At 41.8% G+C, this 19,356-nt stretch overlaps 3 protein-coding genes across 6 annotated transcripts in view; 2 read left to right on the plus strand and 1 right to left on the minus strand.

Moving 5' to 3' along the window:
- Positions 1-5,125, plus strand: part of LOC112144440 (ras-related protein Rab-3A) — a 16,698-nt gene extending 11,573 nt beyond the window's left edge. For both annotated transcript variants that reach the window (XM_024268973.1, XM_024268974.2), the window contains exon 5: positions 1,534-5,125. In XM_024268973.1, the coding sequence (XP_024124741.1) occupies positions 1,534-1,721 (188 nt within the window). In that variant the 3' untranslated portion in view covers positions 1,722-5,125. The remainder of the gene's footprint in view (positions 1-1,533) is intronic.
- A 547-nt stretch (positions 5,126-5,672) lies between these two features.
- On the minus strand, positions 5,673-7,082 carry LOC112144462 (transcription factor jun-D). Its single transcript, XM_024269019.2, has one exon. It carries the CDS (start codon positions 6,867-6,869, stop codon positions 6,060-6,062), a length of 810 nt encoding a protein of 269 aa, XP_024124787.1. The 5' UTR covers positions 6,870-7,082; the 3' UTR covers positions 5,673-6,059.
- A 2,267-nt stretch (positions 7,083-9,349) lies between these two features.
- Positions 9,350-19,356, plus strand: part of LOC112144458 (homer protein homolog 3) — a 41,888-nt gene continuing 31,881 nt past the window's right edge. The window contains exons 1-5 of one of the 3 annotated variants that reach the window (XM_036216451.1): positions 9,350-9,588; positions 9,697-9,745; positions 13,005-13,161; positions 16,539-16,670; positions 18,464-18,568. In XM_036216451.1, coding sequence (XP_036072344.1) covers positions 9,552-9,588; positions 9,697-9,745; positions 13,005-13,161; positions 16,539-16,670; positions 18,464-18,568 — 480 coding nt within the window. In that variant the 5' untranslated portion in view covers positions 9,350-9,551. The remainder of the gene's footprint in view (positions 9,589-9,696; positions 9,746-13,004; positions 13,162-16,538; positions 16,671-18,463; positions 18,569-19,356) is intronic. The other 2 variants (XM_024269008.2, XM_024269007.2) reach the window with 2 other exon arrangements.

Below are 19,356 nucleotides of genomic sequence, written 5' to 3' on the forward strand. Positions count from 1 at the left end.
GGAATTGCAAATCTAGTTTTATTTTGAAAAGCTGAATGAAAGCATTGGTACAAATTTCCGTGTCTGGGTTTAGAGAATCTCCTACAGGCGAGCAGAGGCTGTATACCGCACTGGTTGGCCGCTGCTCCATCTATAACAGCAACATGCGGTCAGGGGACGATAGTATGGCAAGCAAAAGGTATCATAAACCGCCAGTAAACACGCAGGGCAGTGCCTCACCTGCAAATGTTCTATGATAATAATTATTATTTGAGATATTTAATACAGTTGGTACCATTAACAATTTAAAGTTTGATTTGTACTGTTTTATTTAAGATTTAATTTTGACATTAGGGGGGCGGTACAATAGAATATTAGCATTTCTAGGGTTTCTCTGGCTTCATTTGGTATTTTCAAAACTATTTTAAAGCTGTCCTTTTTCTAAGTTTTTGTAGATTTGGTCTCAAAAAATGTAAATGTAATCAAAAACGACATGTTTTGCTAGCATTTTGCTTGTGTTCAAAGTTAAAACAAGGGCTGGGAATCATTGATTTTTTTTTTTTTTACCACGCAATACGCGATACATGGCTCACGATATCGAAGATATTGCGATACTGCGATAATCGGTAAAAACTTTCTCTAATAAATCACAATATATTTTTTAGGAACATATATCCCCATTTATTTTTTAGCTAGAACACAATCATAACAAACAACTTGTGTCTTATTTTGTGCAACAAATAATAGACACGTTAGTGCAACATTACTGAAATCAGTAACACAGTCTGACGAGCATTGACACCAATTAAATTGGAATTATCTGTAAAATTCAGTGTTAACAATAGTAAACGTTAACAGCAGGGCCACTACTTACAGCAACATTTTTGTAAAGAATAGAACAAAAGTTAAATAATTCAAGTATCTGCCAGACACATTGGTGCTCATGACAGCCGGTCTTGCAACATGCGCCCCCTATCTACCTCCAAAGGAACGTCTCACCTAAGGATGATGAATATAATGTTTTACAGCCTCTTCAAGCGAAAATAAAAGATCGATACTTTGTGAGAACCCATCGAGAATCAATCACTAAATATTGTGATATATCGCAATATCGATATTTTGGCACACCCCTAGTCACAGTAACACACAAACATGTTGCTAAGCCACCACCGACCTTGACTACAGCAGCAAAGGAAAGAAATATAGAACATTTGGGTTTTGTGACTGGAACCTCTTTTTTTAGGTGTGCATCCACACCCAGCAACCAATCAAAATAGAGTATAAATTCATTAAAAGTGCAAAAACAATGTTCATTTCTTATGACTGTTGTCAGCATCTTTGTATTGTTGGAGTAAAACTGCAGACATAAAAGTCTTTAGAGTTCTACCTTACTGTCGATGTGTTTTTATTACTATGTTGGTGTTAACAGGTCTCATGGTCAGAGCTTTTCTAAAAGCAAAACATTTCAAGATATTTTATGAAAGTTTAGGAGGTATGGACTGCTGCAAAATGTCCTGACATGATGGTGAAGTTTTCCATCTTTCCTGCTGACAGGTTTTGAGTTCTTTGAGACGAGTGCTAAAGACAACATTAACGTGAAGCAGACTTTTGAGCGGCTCGTTGACGTCATCTGTGAAAGGATGGCGGAGAGTCTCGACAACAACGACCCAACAATTACCGGAGCCAAGCAGGGGCCTCAGCTCACCGAGCAGCCCCAGAGATCCCAAGACTGTGCTTGCTAAACACGATCACCACTGCTGCTCTAGACTTAACACTTCATCATTTTTATTTTAATTTTTTAAGGGGGGGGGGCATTTCCATTGCAAAACAGCGGTCTGGTTTTTGCACCCACATGAGCTTGCTGCTTCAACAAGCAGCGTGGTCACAGATGCGTGTCAGAGCTAAAGTTCAGAGGAGGAAAGTCTAATTTTCTGAACCAAGGGGGAATCACCACGTCGTCTTTTCACAATGCTGGAACACAGAGAATCCTCCCAGCGCCACATTTCCGTCTCGACTGGAGCTACACGTCCTCCCTCGTCCGCCCCGTTTTCACCTCCCTTTGTTTAAGCAGAAATCTTCACAGACCTCGTTCACATTTGCTCCTTTTCATTTAAACCTGAACTTTTTCTGCCACTTTGCTTTGCTAATTCAGACTAGAAAACTCTTTCAGAGGGTTTCTATTATACATTGGAGACTTATTAGTAAGTTGAAATGTTTTTGTTTGTTCTTTTTAGGACTTTCAGAAATAAGTAAAAACACTGACCACATGGGATTTTACATTTTGGTGAGATTTTTGGTTTAAAAATAATCCCTATATAAAAAAAACTGTATTTTTGCAAAAGTGAAATCATTGGAAGCACAATTACAGGACAAACTCTCAGCCTTAGTCAGTTTAGTCCAGGTACATAAAAATATAAGTCTACAAATCCAGCTTTGTCTGTTCTGTTTAGCAGTCTGCTATTGTTTATATTGTATGACTGACTTTCTGCTTTTGTACAATAACCGATGTGAAGTCCAATCAGACAATTGTTTGTGATATTGGGCTTTATAAATTTAATTGAATATAACCTACAACAGTAAGATAGACTATCTTTGGGGAAAAAAAAAACAGAATTAGGACCAAAAAAGAGAAGTTTAGGTGTTTGGACACAAAAACTGGCTCAGTAAATGAGTAAGTGAAAATAATTTGGGAAATGAAACTCAGTGACTACTAGCATGCAGTAGATTTTTAATTTATTATTGCCTCATAGTCTTACTAGCTAGCGTCACAGCTCAAGTGCGATGCGGGAGTGGTCTAGCTATAGCTGATGGCTCATATTAGCTACAGGTTGGCTGCAGCTACAGACTCTGCTGCCGACCTCGCAAAACTCCAAACTCACAGACGTTCACGCAAATCCCTTTATTAGCTGCAGATCAGCTGCATCGTCCGGCAAAATTTGAACCAAACGAAACTGGTTGGCAGGGACGCAGAGGCCTGACCGCAGACGCTGGACGTGAACGCCTGCAGTGGGATTTCCTCTTGCACTTTTAGTTATGTAAAGACTGCTGCACTCGCATTGGAACTGTAACGCTAGCGGTTTAAGCCTGGGGTTAGGCCCAAACCAAATTCTCCCCTTCTCCTTTATTTGAAGGGGAAGTCCAGGAAATGTACTTTTAAATCCGACCCTCCAAGCGGAGGGATACAAAGTTGCGAGGTCCCCCACGAGTCTAAACTGCATCGCCCTGAGTGGGCGTGCTCTGAAGCACAGACGTTTACATTTAAATGTAAGTAATGAATTTTTGTTGTAGCATGACCTAAACCGCTGTTATCTATATATAAGCGCTGGAAGCTTTAGCTAACGCTAGAGGACCGGCAATTATTGGCAACATCATCGACGAAAGTGACGTCCGAAATATGAGACACTATTTTTTCATAACTCTCCAACTGGAGGATCAAATGAAGAGGAAGGGAAGAATTCGGATTGGGCCTTAATGTTTAAACTAAGGTTTTGGCTAGCAAGTTTGATCTAGTACGCACATTACTGAATAATGTCATGATTCAAATATTTTAAAAAAAATGCATTGCACTACTTTATTTCAATAAATATGTCAGGCCAAATCAGATTTCTTCCCCTCCCCTTCTGGCTTCTCCCTATTACTCCTATAAAGCCTTTTCACGGTGAGCTCAGACGAAATGACATTATCCCTGTCAGTGTGTAAAGTTACCTCCAGTGATGGACCGCTCTCCAACCGCTCAGCGCAACCCCCCTCGCCCGCGCTCGCACTCGGCGCATATGGCCGTTCACGCGCAGCTTACAGAGAAAAAAGACACTCACAAAGGCGTGCGCAAACTCACAGTCGCACACATAATCGCAGATGCACACACACTTTCACGTGCACACACTAACTCCAGCGCGCACACACTCACCACGATCCTGCATGGAGAATTGTCATCAGCTCCGCCTTTCTAAATTTAGGCTAAGACAAATTACATTTTCTGCATTGATGAACCTATTGACAAGTTTTCACCAAGAATCGTTACATCCTTACCGGCGAATAATGGTGACGTCATCGAGTGGTAGTAACATCTAAATTAAAAGACACTCTTTCCATATCTCTCCGTTTGGAGGGCAAAATGTTGGAGTAGGGGAAGAATTTTGGTTTAGTCGTACTCTAATACATCACTTTACTCCCTACATTGTTCAGGTATTTTCTGTAACTGCAGGTCATGGTCCCCCTGGAAACCTTTGAATCTTTTGGGGTGATTTACATTTTATTTTATTTTTTTTTGGTTTGTTTCTAAATCTTTGACTTTTTTCTTTATTTTGTGACAACTTGAGTTTTAGAATCTAGCTTTGTGGCTTGACTTGTCCTCTCTGTAATTTTATAAATGAGTGGGTTAAAAAAACCTCTCACTTCACCTTTAGCTGATGTTTCTTTACATTGTTTACCTCCTTCCAGGTTTTTTTCTGTAGCCATCAAGAAAGATTCCCATATTTTTCTGTTGTTATTCAGTACAGATCTTCATTTATTTTGCTTTATTTTGTAGCTTAATTTATTGCTAAGAGGATTTTCTAAATCATGTTTTCCTCCCAACTTTTTAAAGATGTTTATTTGCCTAAATGTTGTTGTTTAAGTGGATTTTTACCACAGTTTACAGACCCAATGATGCTGTAGGCAAACGTCAAACATTCCAGCCTGAGAAAATCTCCTCATGTTCATTTCCTTAGTGGGAAAAACCGTTTGTATAACCTCTCTTTCTTTACCCACTACCCAGCACTCCTCTCCCACCAGTTTGACTGAGATGCTCAGTTGTTGGACTGAGGTTTATGACTCAGTTTGTATTTTAAAAAAATCAAAATCAAAACCAAATGTAGGTTTGAAAAGGTTGCCTGTTGAACAGTAGAGAAAGCCTGTCCTTTGTCTTTGTGTTTTGTGGTAGAAAAATGTTTGGGAGATTGTGAAATGTTAAATACTATGAATTTTATGACAAGGTTTTATTCCTGTTTAACTATTTTTATCCTTTTGCTACAAGTGGGAAGTTGCTAATGACTTCTCAGAAATCAAATGTCAACAAGAGCTATGAACTGACAGGTTTATTAGCTGTTTGAAATGTGCTGTAAAAGTTTACTAAAGCGAGAAATAAATCATTCATTTTGAAAATGAAGTTTGTTGGTTCTTTTTTTAAAGGTAAGGTTGTAGACAATATCTTATTTTTTGATTATTCCTGGGTCGATTCCACTTCATTTCTCTCTATTTTGGTGTCGAAAGATATGTTCTATTTAAAGTTCCCCATAACAATTTTTTTATTTTACAAAAACGTTCCCAGTAGTGTTTTAATTAAGACGTTTTTAACCAAAATCCCACAACCTAAATGTCTTAAAAAGCCATTTTTCATGTTAATCTGAAGCCTCTGTTTCCAAAATCTCCTCTGAGGGGGCGTGGCTTTTGGAGCTGAGCTGAGTAGCCCCGCCCCTAACCCCCCTGGCTATCAGCTTCAGCGTTTTTAGCTATTTATTTCAGCTTACATCATTCACACTAGCATTATCACAGGTAATGCTATATATCTATTTCATAATTATGTTAAAAGTTATGGTTTCAAAGTTTTAAAAAGTTAGTTTTAGAGTATTGATTAAATGTTTATCCTGTTTAGCCCGCGGCCTTTGGATTTTGGCCCCTTGTTTGATTGAGTTTGACACCCCTGACTTAATGCATACATTTAAATTAGTGTATTTAATAAAAGTCAGACACACTTATACAAATACAGGTTTTCTCCATACGCACATCGATACATTCATGGACCTCAGACAAGTGAAAAAATACAAAAGATTTGACTCTAAAATGCTACTTGGGGAAATGTTTCTCGTTATAAAAGCTTGTAAACAAGTAAGGCGTTGTTCCGTGGTGGATGACGTCACCTGCAGTCTTCCAGCTGTGTTGCTACATAGATTCTGCAGACACAGATTTCCCTCAGAAGCTGCATCGTCTCCACGCTCCCTGACAGCTTCACTCCGTCTGGTTTTGTCTAATGCACTTGAAGCACACGTGATCATTTTCAGATGCAATGTTCTGGTTGAATCCTCGGTCTCGTGGACCCGCACTCAGTAGGCTTGGACCTGCGTGGGTAAAAGCTGACAGCCGCTGCTGACGTGGTTCATCACCTTCTGCTTGAGCTGGGCCACCTGTTCCCTCAGGACGCTGGCTGTTGATGCCAGCTCCACGTTCTGCGTCTTCAGGGTCTTCACTTTGTCCTCCAGCCGAGAAATTCTTTCCAGTTTCCTTTTGCGACATTTGGAGGCGGCTATCCGGTTGCGCAGCTTTTTCCGTTCCGCCTTTATGCGCTCCTGGTTGTCCATGTCGATCGGAGACAAGGGGGGGCTTTCACCGAAGCTCTGCATGTCCGGTACGGTCTGTGGCTCGTCCTTCACCGCTCTGGCGGACTGGAGCCGGGACATCGCAGCGGCGGCGGCGGCCCGCGGGGGCGCGCCGCTCGGATGGGCCGGCGGGCGCGCGCCGTCCGCGGCTCCCAGCGGGCCGTTCGCATAGTCGTTCAGTGTGGTGTACACCGGTAAGTCTCCCGGATGCAGACCCGCGGGATGCTCCAGTCCGGCTTCACTCAGCTGGTTCTGTTGGTGGAGGTCCTCCAGGGCCTTCACGAACCCCTCCGCGAACTCCTGCTCGTCACTGGCCGCCTTCGGGTAGTAAAGGAGGTGAGGAGGCGGGTGAGCGGCGGACACCAGACCGCTGGACTGGATGAAGAGGCGCTCCAGGTCAGGAGGCGTCAGTTTGAGGAGTCCCAGGTCCGGCGGGTTCAGGATCGCGTCAGGTTCTCCCAGCGGCCTGGAGTTCGGATTGACTTGCTCCTTCATCATCGCGCTCTGGAAAACCTCCGCGGTGTTTGTCGTGGGCATCAGGACATCAGCTGATTCCCGCTTCTCCCGACTGCTGCGGGGCCGCGCGAGTCTCCGCCGCGCGCAGATGTTCTCTGCTGTCGGCGCACTCACTCACCCAAACTGCCTTAAAAATTCCATTATGTCACTTCAGAGCGCAGGGATTGGACCGAAATGACGTTAGTTTCCGGTTCAGTCTGAAGAAGGGGCTGGACCGCTCGCCGTTGCCACGGAGACCATAAGTAAACCAAACACTGCAATGCATTGTGGTTTGATGTCATAGGATAAACCGCACAGGGTCGCCAAGAGCTGAACTGGGCGGGAAGAAGAGCGTCCGGTGGAAGGAGACGGAGAACGTCACTTTAACCGAAGCTTCTCTTGAGGCTTCAAGTTAAGGAGACCAGACAAGAGTTGAAGTCTTCAACACCTTTTATCTAAACATTTCAGCCAGAACGATCTTAATAACTGGTAGTTTCACTGCTTAAAAAAATATGGAGGGAAATAAGTATCACCCCGATTTGTATAAGCACAATTCTTGATTTCTACATGCGTATTCTTGATTTACACGCGCGTAATTCTTGTCCATGTGTATTCTATATTTGTAATTCGGTCAAGAATCAACACGGACAAATCCACTGTTGCACAAATAGAGAATTGCACGCGGTTACGCACAAATAGAGAATTAGGCACGCACAAATCCAAAGTTACCATAAATCAGGAATTACGCACACACAGCTCCAAAGTTACACTTAAATCAAGAATTACGCACGCACAAATCCAAAGTTATGAACAAATCAAGAATTACGCAGTAATCGGGGAGACACTTTTTTCTCTCATAAAAATCCGCCTCACTTCCTCCTCGACTGCACGTCACTTATTTCCATTCTTGTTACTGGTGAATTATTAGAAATGAGCACAAGATAACATCGGGCCAATAATAACAATAACATAACGGGCCTTGACTTTGACACATTCAGTAATAGATGCTGGGAATGTTCATATGAGTATTATTTGTATTAACCCCTCAAGTCAGGGGTGTCAAACTCATTTTTGCTGAGGGCCACTTTGACAAAATCTTCATCATCAAAGGGCCAGTTGTTACTGTAAGACTGTAAAAGCTTGCTACATTTCCCATAATGCAGTTCACATTTACCTCAATCATCAAAGGTGTGTTTTGGATTTTGGTCCCCTTGTGGGACTGAGTTTGACACCTCTGCCACAAACGTATTTTTGAATACCGCAAGTTTCCAAAATCTTCGAGCCAGCAATCCACAAATGATGCATTTTCTTTCCTACAACTTCATCTCTGTTTTACTATTTTGCTTTTTTCTTCACCTCTATGGAAGTGTTTGTGACTCAAAAATAAAAATAAAAGTCAATACTGGAAATGCTATTTCATTTTCAAAATGTACCTGCATTACTTGTCTCTTAAATTAAATTAAAAAGCAATTATCAAAGCTGTTTTTCATTTTCTTCTTCAACTCCACTCATTCTGTGACTTAATTAAAAATGATAAAGAAAATGGCATTGACATTTCATTTTCAAAAAGTTCTTTGGTAATTTTGTACCAAAATTCAATCAGAAATGTCACATTTGAAAATTCAGATGGAATAACAGAAATGCTTTTTCCTTTTCAAAATGTACCTGCAGTATTTGTCTCTTAAATAAAATGAAAAAGCAATCCTCAGAACGGCTTTTTCATTTTCTTCTTCATCACTGCTCATTCTGTGACAGAATTAAAGTGACAAAGCTAATGGAGATTGCTTTTTCGTTGTCACATTCTGCTGCGCAATAAGTGTCTCAAAAATCTACAGGAGGTCTGGAACGTCCCAACTGCGCACGACGATGACGTCAGAGCTTCTCCTGCTCTGGTTTGGTTTGTGCTGTTGGGAAGCTATATGCTGTTCTCATTGATTTATATAGAGAAAAGGGGAAAAAGTGAAGGAAGAGGAGGAAAAACGAGCTCAAAGCTGAGATTTATCATTTCCAATTAACTTTTGTTTTTTAAAACATTAAAGACTGAGAAAAGCGGGATACTCTGTGGATAGTTTGACAGTCTGTTACTGCCGCCGCGTTCTCTGGCTGCAGCTCGATGCAGCGACGTGTCCAGCGGAGCTCACGCCATGAATATGCCGGCAGACAGACCGCTATGCAGAACATTTAAAACGTCCCCCGGTGCGCTTGCTGTTCGGAACGTCGGGCATCCACAGCTCTCGGGACGCCATTTATTTTTATTTTTGAGTCATAAACTCTTCCATACACTTCATTCCTTAACATTTTAAAAGTTAATTAGCCAAATTTCTACCTTTTTTAACAATGTGACGATTCCTAACTCTTTTAGTCCCTAAACAACAATCTGAGGCTCTCATCTGACCTGTGAGGCTAGCGTGGCAGCATTCATCAGACTATGGCCTGCTGCAGACCGACACATTTCCCCTCATGCGTACAGGAGGGACACTTGTTCTGCAGGTACACGGCCAGCAGGTGGTGCTGTGGTGTTGGCCTCTGCCAGCTGTCTGGTTGAAGCGCAGGAATAAGGGAAGAGCTTAAAAATTTTAGGCGGAGTTGTTAAGAGATGAACCTGGGATTGTCAGAAAAACTGCAGGACTGACGGGTTTACAAGCATTCAAGTCTCTCTGTCAGGGAATAATTCTGGATTAAAGAGGAAACGCAGAGGAACAGCAGCCGAAGCATGGGAGTATTATGAGACAAAGCTCGGTCTGGTTTAGTCGGACATGGGGTAAGTACTTTTGCTGAATTCATATTGTTAACTTACATGACAGCAAGAGCTAGAGAACAGATTCTTAACATGTTAAAGAGAATAATTCTCCGTCCGTATGTCTTGTAGAAAAGACATCCTCACCTCCTTCTAAGATGTATCCTCACCACAGGGAAAGGTAAGATCACGTCAAACCTCTGTAAGGTTTTAATTCAATTACTATCTTTGTTAGATTTGTTTTAATGTTTAATCCTTTAAAATTTGTGGAAAAGTTAAAAAAATATCCATTTTGAACAGGGATACTCTGGAATTTTGTCTTTGCTTGGAATCAGCAGCACAAGAGAATAATTTTTTCCTTTCACTTTGAACAAGACTGCAAGACTGACACTTAGAGAAACAACTAAAGGATGTGGTTGCAGAAGTATTCAAAACTACACAAAACCTGGTGTTGTTCGAGGGATTCACCATGAAATTCATCTTTAAAGACTTCACAGTGGTCCTCTAAAGTAGGCCACCTGCACCTGCTGAGAAAGGAGGTCATCTTGCACTGAAGTAACACAAGTGTTTATCTCTACTACTGTTGTCAATCCATTAAAAAATAATCCGGTTAATTACACTTTTGGACTGTGATTAATCAGGATTATACCATGGTCCAGGTGAATACTCGATTCTAATTGGCTGCTGGGTGTGGATTAAAAAGTGATAAACTACGGTGATAGTGCACACCTAAAAAAGAAGTTCCGGTCACACAGCCCAACAGTTTTGTATCACTGCGAAGGCTTCTTTAAAACACACTTTTGAGTCTTCTTCTGGACAAAAAAGAGCAGTTAGAGGTGAAGTTTCTCTCTGAACTGACACTTTATTTAATTTAATAATTTATTTAATTTCATTGTGACCATCAGCATTTATATCGTTTTCCTTTTGTAAGGTAAAGGAGGATCTGGCTGTTTTCAGAATTCCAGAGTTAAGATTTGGTTTTAATCTAGATAGATAGATATACTTTAATGATCACAAAGGGAAGTTATTAGGTCTGCTGAAACCCCACACAAGATAAAAGATAGAATGAATAAAATAAATAAAATACATCAAAGGCCAGCTACTCTCCCTCCTCACCATCTCTGATGAAGGCCACAATCTGAACATGTCTGCAGATGACATTCCTCAGAGATGTACTGGAAGTCGGAGGTGTAGAGGGTTATGAGGAGGGGAGAGAGAACGGTTCCCTGTGGAGCGCCGGTGCTGCTGATGACCACAGATGACACACATGTCCCCAACTGTGGTCTGTCAGTTTGGTAATCTGTAATCCAGCAGGTGAGATGTGGATTTACAGCTGGTGGTCAGCTATTAATGGAGCAAGAGGTTGTTAAAGGGTGTTAAAGCTGCCTCATGTAACACTTCCCTGCATCTAGGTAGGAGAGTTCTCAGTGGAGAAGGTATAACATGCGTCTTCTACTCCCACCCTCTTACTATAAGCAAACTGAAGAGAGTTTGTCATACCTTGCCACTGTGGTGGAACGAGTTGCAGGACCAGTTGCACAAAGGTTTTAATTGCATGGGAAGAAAGAGCGACTGGCCTAAAGTCATTAGGGTCTCTTGCTCAACTCTTTTTTGGGACTGGGATCAAGCAGGAGGTTTTCCAGAGAGATGGGACTTTCTTCAGTTGGAGACTGAGGTTGTAATGGACCACACAGTTCAGCAGCACATGCTTTGAGTAGCCTTGGAGACACTTGGTCAGGACCAGAGGCCTTCCCTGCATGTTGTTTCTGTACCTCTTTCCTCACCTGGTCCACACTGAAGGATGGGGCTTTAAGAGTGTATCCGTGTTGGAGGCAAAACAGTCTGCTGCAGAGGACAGAGGAAGAAGATGATGAAGAGTAAGAGGTTGATGGGAAGGAGCAGTGGAGCTGGTGGCTAAGTACTGAAAGCTGCAGGTATTACCCCGGGTTCACACAGCAAGCGTTACAGCTCAGGTGCGATGATGGGAGTGGTCTAGCTACAGCAGATGGTTCATATTGGTTCCTGGATGGCAGCAGCTACAGGCTCTGCTGCTGACCTCGCGAAACTCCAAACTATTTATATAGACAGTACAGTAACCCCCTAGTGTGAATGCTGTAAGCTGAATTAGCCTGCTGAAGATGCTAGTGCTGATAGCTGAATATGCTGAAATTGATAGCTAAAAACACTGAAGCTGAAAATGCTGAAGTTAAAAGCTGAAAACGCTGAAGCTGATTGCCAGCTAAAATATTAGCTAAACTCCAAATTAGCCTAAAAAATCTTAGTAAATGCTAATATAGTCCAAAAAGCTAGCAGAATGCCAATTTTTAAAACTTCAAAACTGTAACTTTTTAACATAATTATGAATAATAAAAAGGCTGTGGCTGCAATTTCCTTTTTTATAAACATAAATATTTACTATTAACTTTGTTTGGTTTATTTGCACAAACTTTTAAGATTAGACCAGCTGTTATTCACAGTTTATGCTCAGACTGCCACTCTGAACCTACTTCTTTTTTTGTGTGTGGCATCACCTTTCTCATTTTCTATGTGAGACTTTCATTTTTTTGCTCATCTATTGTATTTTTCAGTTTTAGCTAATTTAGATAGTTTTGGCTGGTTTCTAGGACATAGTTTCTGCAGAGTGGCAGGAGTTCCTCAGAAATTAAAATCTGAGTTACTTCAGTTGGCACAGAAGTAAGCCTCCACTCATTTCCCATCATTCTTTCTTGCTAGCTTACATCACTTCACAACCCTGAGCGGTGCAACAAAAATGACGAGCAATATTGGAGCTGTCCAGCCGCACAGTTTTGATCCAGCTCAGACGAGGAAAACAAAAACGTACATGGATCTATTTGTCTGCAAGTGGATCCATCAGAGTTTGTAGCGGAGAAGGGAGACTTTGGGACGCCCATTTTGGTTGCTGTGTCACAACTGAGGTTCTTCTAGAGTGTTTTTTTATTTGCTGCTGGTCCATCAGTGTATACATAAAGAAATACTCAGACAATTTTGATCTTAAATTAATTATAAATGTCCTCCATCATGTAAAAAATGCTGCAGAAACCTGTTATAAACACCCAAAGCACCATTTTCATTTGAGTGGATTGTTGAAGAGTCGCTTCAACTATTGATAGTACAGCCTTAAAAGATTTCTCTTCCAGTTTGTATTTCAAACAATAACGTCAAGAGATTGAGGAATCCCTGAAGACCTAAGTGTGTTGTGCTGATGCTTTGTTCTTCTATAGCAGAAGGCAAACTGTCATTTTTCTTCTTTTAATGTCATTTAAAAACATTTCCTTTACTTGTTTCATTTAATAAAAATGTACAGAATGTTGTGTATTTCTTAGAAGATCTAGCTGACTAACCATTAACACTTCCTTCGCAGAATCTCTCTCACTGATATTTGTTTCAGAATCTCACTGTCCTCATGTCTTGCCTTGCAGAGAGCAGCCGATCTTCAGTACCCGCGCTCATGTGTTCCAGATTGATCCCACCACTAAAAGGAACTGGATACCTGCTAGCAAGCATGCTGTCACAGTGTCTTTCTTCTATGACGCTAACCGCAATGTTTACCGCATCATCAGCGTGGGTGGAACAAAAGTGAGTGTTCAACAATTAAAATTAACTAAGCAATTTTGAATGTTGATAACCAAACAGCTTAATGCTACAGTCACAAAAAGAACAGCCACTGCACAATCGGGAGACATCGCCACCGCCGGATTTTTTGAAATTGTGGTCATGAATGCAGATGGCGGGAGTCAGGCAGGGATGATGCCATTACGAAATCTGGATCGCTGTCCAGCAGCAGGTCTGATTGGACAATGTGTAAATGCCTCCGGATCAATCAATATCAATGTTCAGTATTCGAGGAGCGGGCCGTTCTGCACTACTAGTCATTTGATACTCAGATTTTGAGCCCACTTTATGATCTTGTCGATTAAAAAATGTACACATTTTCAGAAAACATGCCCCCAAGAAAGCACAAAGTTCTGTCTTCTTCGTATTCTTCTTGGCATCAATTCATCAATATACAGGCCTCTGAGTCGCTGTGGTGCCATTAATGCCATGATGAGTTTTGTGCAGCATCAATGGCGTCTCCTCATTTGTACACACGGTGGCCGGGATTAGCAGATTGTTGTCTGATCATCGCCGGCCCCCAGCCCATGTCAACAGTCCTGGGCTGTCCGCACTACTACCATATGATTTCTAACAACCGGACAGTGGCAGTGACACAGGGGCTGGAGGCTGGCAGTCTGAAATTGGCTGGTCATCGGCTGATTTTAAGACTTTGGAGACCCTCCTACCGATCAGTTATCCCGCTGCTGCCTCTATGCTACATCCCAGCCAGCAAGGCCAAGCGGGCCTCATATGGGTTAAAATGGGCAGAAAATGTGGGCCCTGATTGGATTTGTCAGCAGTTTCTGTGCTTGCTCACATTAGCTTGAGTAGGAAGTCAGTGGGTTGGTTTGCGATGCTAGCTTGCTACGCTAGCCAACTTCACTGTGGATAGTGTAACATGCTAGAGAGCTCCACTTAATCAAGCTCCGCTGCAGCGTTCTCCGCTGTAGCGAGCTCTGCTGTATGAAGCTAGCGAGCTCCGCTGTGTGAAGCTAGCGAGCTCCGCTCTAGCGTTAACCACCGTAGTGAGCTCTGCTGTAGCGAGCTCCATTGTAGCGAGCTCTGCTGTATGAAGCTAGCGTGCTCCACTGTAGCGAGCTAATCAGCTCCACTGTATCGAGCTTGCGAGCTCCGCTGAGGTGAGCTTTGCTTCAGTGAGCTTCACTGTATGGAGTTTGCATGCATCGGCTTAGCGAGCTCCACTGTTACAAGCTAGCATGCTCCGCTGTATAGCGAACTCCACTTTCCACTGGCCAACTGGCTAGCGTAGAGAGCCAACCCACTGAGTGCCCACTTAAACTGATGTGTCAAACACAAGTGGGGCCACCATAGAAACTGCTGACAAACCCATTCACATTCTGCCCCTTTTAAACCATATGGGCCCACCTGGCCCTGCTGGTTGGGCTGCCTGCAACCACACAATCCAGAATGTGTCGGGGCGGTCACTGACTAACATCAAAAAAATCATCTGTTCAGTTTAAATTTTTAGCTTTTCCTTAAAACTTCATCTAAAAATGCGGCTGCCACCTCCCGAGTAAAAATCCTGCCGCACGTTCATTTAGGTTGCAGCACGTTAGCATTTCTGGATATGTGATTTTAGTCTAAGGGAGTTTCTGGAATCCATTGCAAAAGAAAATCTGCATCTGGAGCATCTTTCCGTTAGGGATTTAGATGGTGGTAGTGGGGGTCTTCTTAGCCCTCACTCTGACCCACATTTGCCTCCCAGAAGGCAATGCGGGACAACACTTAAACACTCAAAGGCTAGACCAGCCAGCCCCAATTCCTGACTGCAAGATAATCCTTACTGCTGTAGTGGCTGACCAATGTTACATAAACAAGTATTTTGTGTAATCAGTTATTAAAGAGCCATAGCAGAGCAGAAGGTCAAAGTTACAGAGCGTTTCTGTGACTTTGATTGTTTTAGTGTACAATAATAACAGATAAAATGCAAAGCTTTACATCTTTCTCTTTTCAAAGAACGTTACATCTTTTTTCTGCTGCCATGATGATCTGCTGACCTCGTCACCAAGAGAGAAATAGTGCGTAGCTGTCTTAAACATGGAGCATCTACAATGTAATGAGTGGTGATGACTAGCTGCATATTAATGAATGGATTACTGAAAAACAGCCAAAAGATAATTTTAGAAGTCATAATTTAACTAGAGCAGTGTTTTTCAACCTTTTTTGAGCCAAGGCAGACCTTTTCCTTGACAAAAATCCTCCATCTTTCAAAAATGTAAAAAAGGAGAAAGTCCCTGCTGCGTTTTTTGTAATAGTTAAGGCCAAAAAAGGTTGAAGTTGCAGCTTTTTTCCTTAAATTTTGTAATACAAGTTGTGACAGTTTTCAGTAATATTTTTAAACTCAGTTAATTGAAAATTTGCCCAGGTATTTGTTTTTGCCCCCGGTTATGTGTAATTATATTTAACCTCACAAAATAATGAAGACAACAAATACAAATAAAAAATGTAAACAATCAAATATTCTTTCTAATCAGTGGTTTTTTTTAAAATCCTGTCAGGACGACTGTACTTTTTCAGCAGTTGTATTATTGATGCTTTTTTCACACAAAAAAGACTAACATTATATTAATGTTTATGTTCACTTCAATTCCACAAACAGTGAACATGCTAAAGCAGGGGTCACCAGCATGGTGCCCTCAGGTCTCTTCTAAAAATAACACGACTCATTTGTGAGCTGTGTCTAAAATTCAATTTTATTCTGTTGCTTTTTGTAAATTACAGTCTTAAAAATATGTTCATAATAGATTAACTTAGATCCTTTTAGATGACCTCTGACCTACTCCAGTTCAAAGATCATTAATTCAGTCAAAAATGCTGCAGATTTGGTCTTTAGTTTAAAATATGACAAGATTTGTTTAAAAATGTGTAAATGTATTTTTCTTTAACATTACATACTTGATAAACATGGTACAGAATAGTGAAAATGGGACATTTTCCCCATGAAATGTAATGATTTAAGTGATCATCTGAAAATGTAACAATTACTGAGATTAATAAAGTGCTGAATATTGATATTTGTTTCCTAGCTTGTTGTCATTGTTGATATTTATGGGGAGAAATCGGTGTATTTACATAGAGAAGTATCATTATTAAAAATGAAGAACTAACATAACATTGTGACTGTTCCCCCTGCGACAGTAGCATCTGTCCAACTCAATAGCTCTTCGTTTGCTCAGGTGATGGGCAGGAAAAGTCAGAAAAAAAAGCATCTTTGAAAACAGTCTAATTTCTCTGACCTTGTAGTTTAATTTGGAGGACCACTTCCTCGTGATCAGTTCAATAAAATAAAAGGTTTGATCATTTTTTTCATGATCTAATTTGTCCTCTCTGCATTACAGGCCATCATCAACTGCACTCTTACCCCCAGTATGACATTCACAAAGACATCACAGAAGTTTGGTCAGTGGGCAGACAGCAGGGCCAACACTGTCTATGGTCTGGGTTTTGCCACAGAGCAGCAGCTGCATCAGGTAAGTTATTCCCGAATTTCTTATTATATCTGTTGTCTGTCAGAAAAATGCCACACATACATGTTAATACCGAAAAAACAGGATTTTCATCGGAGGGGGACTTTAACCCCTTGATGCCAAGTGACCCAAATATTCATCAAACCTCTTCTGTTCAAAATCCTCCTTAACAGTTTTACAGTTTAAATCAGAATCAGAATACTTTCTACTTTATTTATTTATCCCCAGGGGAAAAGCAGAGCTTCAATCACCAAGTTTACAGCAATCAGATTAAGACGAGAATAAGAAAGCTATTTACCAAACAGTCCTGTGTCAGTTTGCCGTGTTCAAAATATCAGTGTGTAACAAAGATATACTGAACAAGCACTTTGTTTTATGAGATACACCTGTTTTACACAGAGGAGTTATAGACATATGATGAACGTTTAAATTCAATCTCGCAGGCGAAGCACCTAGAGCACACCTCCAGCATGTATTGGAGTGGTTTACAGCAGAGTGTGAAGCGGCTGAAATTAGGGTCAGTACTGCTAAGTCTAAGACCATGGTTCTTGACCAGAGAAAGGTAGTTTGTCCTCTCCAGGTGGAGGAGTTTAAGTCCAGGGAGCCTTACTGAGGGCTGTCTGGTCTCTGAATGACCGAAGAAGGAACTTGGTTTGCGTAGCCGGAAGTAAGTCAGACCAGTTTCCGGTGCATGTTGGACTCCGGCAGAGCTGCCCTTTATCACCGGTTCTGTTCATAGTCTTTATGGACAAAATTTCTAGGTTCAGCCAGGGGCCGAAGGGGATCTGGCTTGGAGACCACAGGATTTCATCTCTGCTCTTTGCAGATGATGTTGTCCTGTTGCTTCATCGAGCCAGGACCTCTCAGTGGGTGGAGTGCTCCTGCCTCAGGTGGAGGAGTTTAAATATCTTGTGGTCTTGTTCACGAGTGAGGGAAGATCGGAGCGGGAGATCGACAGGCGGATTGGAGCGGCGTCCGCCGTTATACGGTCACTGTACCGGTCTTTTATAGTGAAAAGAGAGCTGAACTAGAAAGCAAAACTCTCAATCTACCGGCTGATCTTCCTTCCAGTACTCACCTATGGTTGAGATCCTGGCTACAAGTGACTGAAATGAGCTTCCTCCATAGGGTGGCTGGGCGAGTGACGTTAAACAAAGAGAGGTGGCTTAAGCATCTAGTCCTGATGCCTGGGCAGGTCTTCCGGGGAAGACCGAGGACACGCTCAACAAGCTTGGGAACATTTTGGAGATCCCCCCCAGAAAAACTGGAGGGTTAACAAAAGAAAATGGAAGGATAGAGGATTTATGGATGATTATCTTTACCAAGTTTCAAGACAAAAATTCTGGGACACTTCTAAAATTTGTTGTGTCACCCGTTCATTCACTCATCCTATAACTGCTTGTCCCTTTTACGGTCACAGGGCTGCCGGAGCCTAACCCGGCTACTGATGGGCGAAGGCGGGATACACCTTGGACAGGTCACCAGTCTGTCTCAGGGCCTCAATCACAAACCTATACACACTCACACTCACAGCTAGGGAATCAATCAACCTATGAAGCATGTTCTTGGACGGTGGGAGGAAGCCGGAGTCCCCGGAGAAAACCCACACATGCACGGGGAGAACATGCAAACTCCACACAGAAAGGTCCCCAGTTGGTGGTTCAGTTTCAGGCCCCCCAGTTGGGACTTGAACAGGGGTTTTCTTACAGTGAGGGAGAAGTGCTAACTACTGCGCCACTGTGCAGCCTAAAAACCTGAATATCTCACATGTTAAAGCCATTTTCTGTTCATTTTAGTTTTCAGAAAAGTTTAAGGAGGTGAAAGATGCTGCGCGGCTGGCTCGAGAGAAGTCTCAGGACAAAGACTTAGCCAACACTGCCCTCACCATTGCTGCCCCTCAGGTGAGCCCCACACTTCAGAAAACTGCTGAAACATTGAAGAGGGTCAAATCTTAAAAGAATAAATGCCGGTCTTTGCACTACCAGCAGACAGCTCCAATTCACTCCGCCCCATAGTGGGTGTCCTGCTCTGTATTACAGCGTTCAGGTCGATGATCGTCTCCCGTCTTATTAATTAAATTAAATGACATTTAATTTAATACAATTTCAATCAAAGAATTATTAATAAAAGTTTATTTTGGTATGCTGATCTCACAGCTGCACAACAAGACGCCTGAGGACGCATTAATTCTTTTTAATTAATTGTAAGGGTAATCATGTTAACTTTTACAGCCCTATTGTAAACTCCATTGCATCTGAAACAAGTAACCAGAATCTTTTACAGCTGGTATACGTATGTTAAACAAAACATAAAATTCACAACATTTCTTTGTCTTAAAAATGTTTTTATCATGTTTTGTTTACCATCAGCTTAATGTGATGTTCCAAGGTTACTTGCAGTTGGCAGCACCTTAGTGGTTTTATGTTCTTGTTACTTTGAGAGAATAAGTATGAGAGGAAAGGAAGTAACTGGAGCTGGGTCACTCGTCTTGAGTGAGTCAAAGCAAAGGAGACTAGAACGATGATAAAATTATCCTGTGCTTGTCAGCAGCAGCTGATTTTCTGTCCCCCGCTGCACACAGGCCTCCTGCATCCAACAAAGCTTGGAACCATTTTATTGTATTTTGTGAGGAAATCAACAGTTTCAAGATTCTAATCACAACAGGTGTCAAACTCAATCTCACAATGAG

The sequence above is a fragment of the Oryzias melastigma genome, linkage group LG17, assembly GCF_002922805.2.
Source record: "Oryzias melastigma strain HK-1 linkage group LG17, ASM292280v2, whole genome shotgun sequence".
NCBI classification, from domain to species: domain Eukaryota; kingdom Metazoa; phylum Chordata; class Actinopteri; order Beloniformes; family Adrianichthyidae; genus Oryzias; species Oryzias melastigma.